Below are 10,533 nucleotides of genomic sequence, written 5' to 3' on the forward strand. Positions count from 1 at the left end.
AGCGATTAGATTTCACTCAAAACTCACCAAATGACTCCTCCCACCAAATTATGATGTTGACCAGGTTTCCGGTTCAATCCGATATCGATTGAACCAAGAAATTGGACAATTCATGTTCGTTTGCAGTTCGTTCCGTGAATAGAGTGATTAGTGTATTGCATAGTTTTAGTGATTGGATTTCACTGAAAACACACCAATTCACTACTCCCACCATACTATGACGTTGCCCAAGTTTTGGGCTGAATCCAATTTCAATTGGTCAAAGAAATTAGACAATTCAAGTTCGCACGAAGTTCATTCCATAAATGGAGTGGTTGGAGTATTGCATAGTTTTAGTGATTGGATTTCACACAAAACTCGCCAAATGACTCCTCCCACTGTTTTATAATGTTGCCCAAGCTTTGACCTCAATCTGATCTCGATTGGACCTTGGAATTGGACAATTGAAGTTTGCACGAAGTTCGTTCCGTAAATGACGTGGTTGGTGTATTGCACAGTTTTGGAGATTGGATTTCACTCCAAACTCACTGAATGACTCCTACCACCATATTATAATGTTGCCCAACTTTTGGGCTCAATCTGATCTCTATTGAACTAGGAAATTAGACAGTTCAAGTTCGAACGCAGTTTGTTCCGTTAATGGAGTGGTTGGGGTTTTGCATAGTTTTAGCGATTGGAGTTCACTCAAAACACACCAAATAACTCCTCCCACCATATTATGTTGTTGACCATGTTTTGGGCTCAATCCGATATTGATTCAACCAAGCAATTTGACAATTCAAGTTCGTACGAACTTCGTTTCGTAAATGGAGTGGTTGATGTATTGCATAGTTTTTGTGATTGGATTTCACTCAAAACAAACCAATTCACTCCTCCCACCATATCATGACGTTGCACATGTTTTCAGCTCAATCAGATATCGATTGGCCCAAGAAATCGGACTATTTAAGTTCGTGCGAAGTTCAATTTGTAAATGGAGTGGTTGGTGTATTACATAGTTTTAGCGATTGGATTTCACTCAAAACACACCAATTCACTCCTCCCACCATATTATGACGTTGCCCATGTTTTAGGCTCAATCCGACACTAATTGGCCAAAGAAATTGGACAATTTAAGTACGTACGAAGTTCGTTCTGTAAATGGAGTGGTTGGTGTATTGCATAGTTTTAGCGATTAGATTTCACTCAAAACTCACCAAATGACTCCTCCCAGCATATTATGATATTGACCAAGTTTTGGGCTCAAGCCGATATTGATTCAACCAAGAAATCGGACAATTCAAGTTAATACAAAGTTCTTTCCGTAAATGGAGTGGTTGGTGCATTGCATACTTTTAGAGATTGGATTTCACATAAAACTCACCAATTCACAACTCCCACCATATTATGTCGTTGCCCTTGTTTTGGGCTCAATCTGGTATCAGTTGGACAAAGAAATTGGGCAATTCAAGTTCGTACGAACTTCGTTCTGTAAATGGTATGGTTGGTGTATTGCATAGTTTTGGCTATTGGATTTCACTCAAAACTCACCGATTGACTCCTCCCACCATATAATAAAGTCACCCAAGTTTTGGGCTCAATCCGATCTCGATTGAACCAAAAAGTTGGACAATTAAAGTTTGTTTGTGTTTTGTTCCGTAAATGGAGTGGATGTTGTTTTAGATAGTTTTAGCAATTGGATTTCACTCAAAACGCACCAATTCACTCCTCCCGCCATATTATGACGTTACCCATGTTTCGGGCTCAATCCGATATTAATTGGCCAAAGAAATTGGACTATTTGAATTTGTACGAAGTTCGTTCTGTAAATGGAGTAGTTGGTGTATTGCATAGTTATAGCATTTGGATCTCACTCAAAACTCCCCGAATGACTCCTCCCACCATATTACAATGTTGCCTAAGTTTTGGGTTAAATCCGATATCAATTGAACCAAGAAATTAGACAATTCAAGTTCATTCGCAGTTCATTCCGTAAATGGACTGGTTGGTTTATTGCATATTTTTAGCGATTGGATTTCACTCAAAGCTCACCAATTCACTCCTCTCACCATATTATGACATTGCCCATGTTTTGGGCTCAATCCGATATCGATTATCTAAAGAAATCGGACTATTCAAGTTCGTACGAAGTTCGTTCCATAAATGGAGTGGTTGGTGTATTGCATAGTTATAGCATTTGGATTTCACTTAAAATTCACTGAATGACTTCTCCCACCATATTATAATGTTGCCCAAGTTTTGGGTTAAATCCGATCTCAATTGAACCAAGAAATTGGACAATTCAAGTTCGCTCGCAGTTCGTTCCGTAATTGGAGTGGTTAGTGTATTTCATAGTTTTAGGGATTGGATTTCACTGAAAACACAAAATTCACTCCTCCCACCAAATTATGACGTTGCCCATGTTTTGGGCACCATCCGATATCAATTGGCTGAAGAAATTGGGCAGTGTAAGTTCATACAAAGTGCTTTCTGTAATTGGAGTAGTTTGTGTATTGCACAGTTTTCGCAAATGGATTTCACTCAAAATTCAATGGATGATTCATCCGACCGTATTATAATGTTGCCGAAGTTTTGGCCTCAATCCGATCTCGATTGGACCAAGAAATTGGACAATTCAAGTTCGTACGATGTTCGATACATAAATCGAGTTGTTGGTGCATTGCATAGTTTTGGAGATTGGATTTCACTTAAAACTCGCCGAATGATTCTTCCCACCATTTTACAATGTTGCCTAAGTTTTGTCCTCCATCCGATATCGATTGGACCAAAAAATTGGACAATTCAAGTTCGTACGAAGTTCGTTACGTAAATGGAGTGGTTAGTATATTGCATAGTTTTAAAGATTCGATTTCACTCAAAACTAACCAAATGACTCCTTCCGCCATATTATGATGTTGACCAAGTTTTGGGGTCAATCCGATATCGATTGGCCAATGAAATTGGGCAGATTAGTTTAGCTCAATCCGATGTCGATTGGCCAAACATATTGGATAATTCAGGTTCGAACGAAGTTCCCTCTGTAAGTGGGGTGGTTGGTGTATTGCATAGTATTAGCGATTAGACTTCACTCAAAACTCTCCAAATGACTCCTCCCACCATATTATGATGTTGACCAAGTTTTGGGCTCAATCCGATATCCATTGGCCAATGAAATTGGACAATTCAAGTTTGTATGAAGTTGTTTCCGTAAATGAAGTGGTTAGTGTATTGCATAGTTTTAGTGATTGGATTTCACTATAAACAAATCAATTCACTCCTCCCATCATACAATGACGTTGTCCATGTTTTGGGCTCTATCCAATTTCAATTGGCCAAAGAAATTGGAGAATTCAAGTTCGTACGAAGTTATTTCCGTAAATGGAGTGGTTGGTGTATTGCATAGTTTTAGCGATTGTATTTCACTCAAAACTCTCCAAATAACTCCTCCCATTGTATTATGATGTTGACCAAGTTTTAGGCTCAATCCGATATACATTGGCCAAAGAAATTGGACACATCAAGGTCGTATGAAGTTCGTTCCGTAAATGGAGTGATTAGTGTAGTGCATAGTTTTAGCGATTGGATTTCACTCAAAACTCACCAAATGACTCCTCCCACCATATTATAATGTTGCCTAAGTTTTGGGCTCAATCCCATCTCAATTGAACTAAGAAATTGGACGATTCAAGTTCGTTCGCAGTTCGTTCCATTAATGGAGTGGGTTGTGTATTGCTTAGTTTTAGCGATTAGATTTCACTCAAAACTAACCAAATAACGCCTCCCACCATATTATTTTGTTGGCCAAGTTTTGGGCTCAATCCGATATCAATTGGCCAATGAAATGGGACACTTCATGGTCGTACGAAGTTCGTTCCGTAAATGGGGTGGTTAGTGTATTGCATAGTTTATTTAGTTGGATTTCCTCTAAACACACCAATTCACTCCTCCCATCGTACTATGACATTGCCCATGTTTTGGGCTCTATCCGATATCGATTGGCCAAAGAAATTGGATGCTTCAAGTTCGTTCAAAGTTCGTCCCATAAATGTAGTGGTTGGTGTGTTGCATAGTTTTTGCAATTGGATTTCACTCAAAACTCAAAAAATGACTCCTCCCACCACATTATGATGTTACCTAAGTTTTGGGCTCAATCCGATATTGATTGGCCAAAGAAATTGGACAATTCAAGTTCGCATGAAGTTCGTTCTGTAAATGCAGTGGTTGGTGTATTGCTAAGATTTAGCAATTGGATTTCACTCAAAACTCACCCATTCACTTCTCCCACCATATTATGACATTGCCCAAGGTTTAGGCTCAATCTGATATCAATTGGCCAAAGAAATTGGAAACTTCAAGTTCATACGAAGTTTGTTCCGTAAATGGAGTGGTTGGTGCATTGCAGAGTTTTAGCGATTGAATTTCGCACAAAACTCACCAATTCACTCCTCCCACCATATTATGTCGTTACCCAAGCTTTAGTGATTGGTGCATTGTTCAGTTTTTGCAATTGGATTTTACTCAAAACTCACTAATGACTCCGCCCCCTTATTATGATGCTGCCCAAATTTTGGGCCCAATCCGATATCGATTGGATAAAGAAATTGGACAATGCACGTTCATACGAAGTTCGTACTGTAAATGAAGCGGTTGGTGTGTTGCACAGTTTAGGTGATTGGATTATACTCAAAACTCACCAAATAACTCCTCCCACCATATTATGATGTTGCCCAAGTTTTGGGCTCAATCCGATATCGATTGGTCAAAGAAAATGGACAATTCAAGTTTGTATAAAGTTCGTATTATAAATGGAGTGGTTGGTGTATTGCATAGTTTTGGCCATTAGATTTCACTCAAAACAAACCAAATGACTCCTCCCACCATATTATGATGTTACACAAGTTTTGGGCTCAATCCAATATTGATTGGTTGTAGAAATTGGATAATTCACGTTTGTATGAAGTTCGTACTGTAAATGGAGTCGTTGGTGTATTGCATAGTTTTAGCCATTAGATTTCACTCAAAACACACCAAATGACTCCTCCCACCATATTATGATGTTACCCAAGTTTTGAGCTCAATCCGATATTGATTGGCCAAAGAAATTTGACACTTCAAGTTCGTATGAAGTTCGTGCCCTAAATAGAGTGATTGGCATATTGAATTGGTTTACCGATTGGATATCACTCAAAACTTACCAAATAACTCCTTCGATTGTATTATGATGTTGAATATTGATTGGTTGAAGAAATTCGACAATTCACATTCGTATGAAGACGAACTGTAAATGGAGTGGTTGAGGTATTGCAAGTTGGACATTTCAACTTCATATGAAGTTCGTGCCGTAAATGGAGTGTTGGTGTATTGCATAGGTTTAGCGATTGGATTACACTCAAAACTCATCAAATGACTCCTCCCACCATATTTTGATATTGCCCAAGTTTTGGGCTCTATCCGATATCGATTGCCCAAAGAAATTGGACACTTCAAGTTCATATGAAGTTTATTTCGTAAGTGGAATGGTTGATGCATTGCAGAGTTTTAGCGATTGGCTTTCACTCAAAACTCATCAAATGACTTCTCCCCTCATATTATGATGTTGACTAAGTTTCGGGCTCCATCCGATATCGATTGGCCAAAGAAATTGGACACTTCAAGTTCGTACGAAATTCGTTCCGTAAACAGATTGGTTGGTGCATTACAGAGTTTTAGCGATTGGATTTCATTCAAAACTCACCAATTCAATCCTCCCCCCATATTATGATGCTGCCCAAGTTTTGGGCTCGATCTGATATAGATTGGCAACAAAAAATTGGACACTTCAAGTTTGTACAAAGTTTGTTCCCTAAATGGAATGGGTGGTGCATTGCAAAGTTTTAGCGATTGGATCTCACTCAAAACTCACCAATTCAATCCTCCCACCACATTATGATGTTGCCCCAGTTTTGGGGTCAATCCGGCATCAATTGGTTGAAGAAATTGAACACTTTAGGTTCGCACTGTAAATGGAGTGGTTGGTGTATTGCATAGTTTTAACAATTGGATTTCACTCAAGACTCACCAAATGAGTCCTCCCACCATATTATGATGTTGCAAAAGTTTTGGGCTCAATCCGATATTGATTAGTTGAAGAAATTCGACAATTCATGTTCGTACGAAGACGTACTGTAAATGGAGTGGTTGGTGTACTGCATAGTTCTAGCGATTGGATTTCACTTAAAACACACCAATTCACTCCTCCCACCATATTATGACGTTACCCAAGTTTTGGACTAAATCTTATATTGATTGGCCAAAGAAATTGGACACTTCAAGTTCGTACTGTAAATGGAATAGTTGGTGTATTGGATAGTTTTAGCAATTGGATTTCACTTAAAACTCACCAAATGACTCCTTCAACCACATTATGATGTTGCAAAAGTTTTGGGCTCAATCCAATAATGATTGGTTGAAGAAATTTGACAATTCATGTTAAATACGTCTGACGTCTGTAAATGGAGTGGTTGAGGTATTGCACTGTTTTAGCGATTGAATTTCACTTAAAACTCACCAAATGACTCCTCCCACTATATTATAATTTTCCCCAAGTTTTGTGCTTAATCCAATTTTCATTGTAGCCAATGAAATTGGACATGAGTTCGTCTGAAGTTTGTTCTGTAAATGAAGTGGTTGGTGCATTGCAGAGTTTTAGCGATTGGATTTCATTCAAAACTCACCCAATTCACTCCACCAACCATATTATGTCGTTACCCAAGTTTTGGGCTCTATCCAATATCGATTAGCCAAAGAAATTGGACACTTCAAGTTCGTGCAAAGTTCATTCCGTAAATAGAGTGGTTAGTGTGTTGCATAGTTTTAGAGATTGGATTTCACTCAAAACTCACCAAATGACTCCTCCCACCATATTATGATGTTGCCCAAGCACTGCTATAATAAAGTTAATAGACAACGGTTTATAGCCGTTGTTGAAAGTCTTCTAAAATCGTTGAGGTTAGGAGAGTCGTCTTTTCTAACTATTTATGACAACGGTCAAAAACCGTTGTAATATGTCACTTTACAACGGTTTTTAACCGTTGTCAATTCTCATATAAAAACATGTATAAAAAACTACTGTTGTAATATGGCCTTTGTAACAACGGTTTTGCTCAATAACCGTTGTAGTATATCCTTACTACGGTTATTGAGCAAAACTGTTGTATAATATTATCTTACTATTCAAACTAACCGTTGTAAATAGAACTTTCAACAACGCAGTTACGCTTAATAACCGTTGTAATATGGTCATTTACACAGCGGTTTATATAATAACCGTTGTAAAATAGAACTTTCAATAACGGTTTTGATCAATAACCGTTGTAATATGGTTCTTTGCACAATGGTTATTGATAACTTTGTATAACGGTTTTCATAATAACCGTCGTAAATGTCCTTGTTATACAACGGTTGTTGGGTTTAACCATTGTAATAAAGAATTTCTACATTTGTTTGAATGGGTAACCGTTGTAGTTAAGAAAGTGACCGTTGTAATAATGATATTCCTTTAGTACTGAATATGATTTTTTTATAAAATTAATATTGTTGCATTCCAAAATTAACAAATATAGGCGGACAATGATGTATTCATATTTCAATATGAAAAGTATTTGAACCATACAATTCCAAAATTGGTTCAATTACAACAATTTAAGTCTATAGGCAATCTAAAACTTTGTACATTCTATGTGAAAATTCTACCATTCACAAAATGACAACCAAAGTGATTGCCACGTAATCATGTGCAAAAGGAACCAAAAGAGTGGTTGATATGCCTTGTCTACTATTCTGAGCAAAAAAAAACTTGTCCACTTTGAGGTCTAATCTACACATAATTGGTCATCACATAATCTGCCCACTCACGCCATACTTCATCAATTTGATTTTGGGTATATGTACAATCATTTGTGTTTGCTCCACTGTAACAAGATATCAAAAATAAGACTTAGCCAAGTCTCATAATATAAAAAACAGTCTTAATCAAAGATTTAGTTTCCATTCAAATTAAATGTACTATTCTACCATGCTATATGGATATTTAGTACCTTAGATGCAAATTCCAAATTTTTATCTTCAACGATCTCCTTCATATAACGCATCACAAAATATCCACACTCCGTATTTGTTGGTTGTTTAGGAGTTCCCTACACATAATTATTGATTAGTTGTAAGACGTGATTAACAATCAATATAAGCTTACACAACAAATAACAAATGGATCATTTATCCTATATTAGATGGGGACTTACCATCAAAATAATCCACTGCGGTGTTTTTCTTCTTTTCCTATTCCTTTTCACATTCAACACTTTAATGGCACTTCATCAACAAAGAGAATGACAAGTAATCAAAGATAATAATTTCATAAAACTTTCATTGAAGCCGAATTAAATAAAAATAACTTTGACAAACATACGTGTTTACAACTTGTTTCCATTCCTCATCAATGATGATCCTATTTAGGGGATCCATGAAATAAATGGTCTCTTTGTCCACATTAACAATAGTTAACATCCAATGATTTCTGCCAACGTAGTAGAATATGAAATAAATCCATCATAAGGCAACCAATTCACTTTTTCACATTATTTATTTCAAAGTAATTAGATAAACCTCTTAGATAGCATTTTAGACTGACCTAGAGTTGTAAGGAATTTAGAAAATCTTGTCAAGATGTGTTGATGAAAACCGAGTTGCTAAGACACGTGATCTTTGACTAATGTCTCCACACCCTAGAGCACCAATTACAGCAGGGTCAACAAACCCAATCATGCTTAACATGTTTGACGTTTTCAGCACCTCATGTAAGTACATGTGCATTGTAAAATCAGTTTGTTACAGAAAATATATATGTTATTAAATATAGCCTGTTACCTCATGTATACCACTATGCATGTGCCTGATATCTCCGATATTTCACCAAATTGTAGAATGTCTTCATGTAAAATATGGGTTGAGCAGGTGACCCAAACATACTGCTTCCATGATGAAATTTATAGTTTCCCGCCACCTTGAGTTCTTTGACAAACCGGCACAACAATTTTAGTGAAGATGGCATTGGTTGCAGATTTTGTAATGCATACTTGGCTGTGTAAAATTCAAGCATTTTGCTTTGTTCTATGTAAAGAAAAAAAAATTGTATGTTACTACATACAAGATTAGAATAGACACATTAATGCTTTCTAAAACTTAGTAATGTGAGATATACCTTTAAAGTCAGATTCTTATCATTGCAAGCTTTTGGTTCCACATTATTTTCATCAGGAACCTTTGCAGCTGAACAACTACCTTTGTCGGAAAGATGTGTAGTGGGAATCAAGAGATTAGGGAGAATTGGACTACCTTGTGCCTCAGAAAATCTTTCAATTTTATCCTCTAATTGAGTCATCTTATCCATCCAATATCCTCTCTCTATAGCCACCATTTCTTTCGCCAAAGCATGCCCCTTAGTTCGCTCCTCTTCAATAAGTTGCTTTACTTGTCTCTTTAATGATCTCATTCACATGCTTGCCGTGTCGTACTGGTTCTTTGAAATATGAGCTTGGATTCACATAAGCTCCCAACCCTCTAACTCGTCCACTATGCTCTGGACTCCCCAATGCCATTGTAAGGATATCATTACTACCTGATATGGTCAGAGACCCTTCAAGTACTTGTTTCTTCAAATCGTCCTGATACAACAAAACATACTGTAAATATAAATATCACAATTAGCAAATTAAATACAACAAAACAGATTGTACAATAAATAAGGTTGAAATAAAATCCGCATGGCAAAAATTGCTTAGCTTATTGGCTCACTCTAACTCACAATTATTATAGCTTTCTCTGCTATCTTCTCATCTGGAAATTTCCCATTTTTAGCTTCATGTCCTTTCCTCCATAATGTTGATCGATCTATGTCTTCCTCAGGCATTGTTTGTAACTACAAGATAACTAGTGGTTGGTGTATTGCGTAGTTTTAGCAATTAGATTTCACTGAAAACCAAATGACTCCTCTATCCACATTACAATGTACCCCAAGTTTTGGACTCAATCCGATATCGATTGGTCCATGAAATCAGACAATTCAGGTTCGTACGAAGTTCGTTATGAAATGGAATGGTTGGTGTATTGCATACTTATAGCCATTGGATTTCACTCAAAAACCACCAAATAAGTTCCCCCACCATATTATGATGTTCCTCAAGTTTTGGACTCAATCACATGGATTAGTCCTTGAAATCAGACAATTCACGTTCGTATGAGGTTCGTTATGAAATGAAGTGGTTGGTGTATTGCATAATTATGGAAATTGTATCTCATTTAAAACAAGCCAAATTACTCGTCCCACCATATTATGATGTTCCCCAAGTTTTGGACTCAGTCCGACATCAATTGGTCCTTGATATCGGGCAATTCAGGTTCGTACGAAGTGCGTTATGAAATGAAATGATTGGTGCACTACATGGTTATAGAAATTGGATTTCACTCAATTACTCCTCCCACCGTATTATGATCTTCCTCAAGTTTTGGACTTAATCC

General features: G+C 37.0%; 1 protein-coding gene and 1 long non-coding RNA gene across 2 annotated transcripts; both read right to left on the reverse strand.

Moving 5' to 3' along the window:
- Positions 1-7,741: 7,741 nt before the first annotated feature.
- On the reverse strand, positions 7,742-8,533 carry LOC148915131 (uncharacterized). The gene is made up of 4 exons (XM_089041582.1): positions 8,426-8,533; positions 8,259-8,328; positions 8,055-8,153; positions 7,742-7,928 (listed from the first exon to the last, which is right to left on the reverse strand). The coding sequence occupies exons 1-4, from the start codon at positions 8,521-8,523 to the stop codon at positions 7,911-7,913; spliced, it is 285 nt and encodes a 94-aa protein (XP_088897708.1). The 5' UTR covers positions 8,524-8,533; the 3' UTR covers positions 7,742-7,910.
- Positions 8,534-9,032: 499 nt separating this feature from the next.
- On the reverse strand, positions 9,033-9,935 carry LOC148915132 (uncharacterized). The gene is made up of 3 exons (XR_016122090.1): positions 9,821-9,935; positions 9,218-9,680; positions 9,033-9,126 (listed from the first exon to the last, which is right to left on the reverse strand). It is a non-coding gene; the product is annotated as an uncharacterized LOC148915132 (long non-coding RNA).
- Positions 9,936-10,533: the final 598 nt, after the last annotated feature.

The sequence above is a fragment of the Prunus mume genome, linkage group LG7 (assembly GCF_029339155.1).
Source record: "Prunus mume cultivar Tortuosa linkage group LG7, ASM2933915v1, whole genome shotgun sequence".
Lineage (NCBI taxonomy): Eukaryota > Viridiplantae > Streptophyta > Magnoliopsida > Rosales > Rosaceae > Prunus > Prunus mume.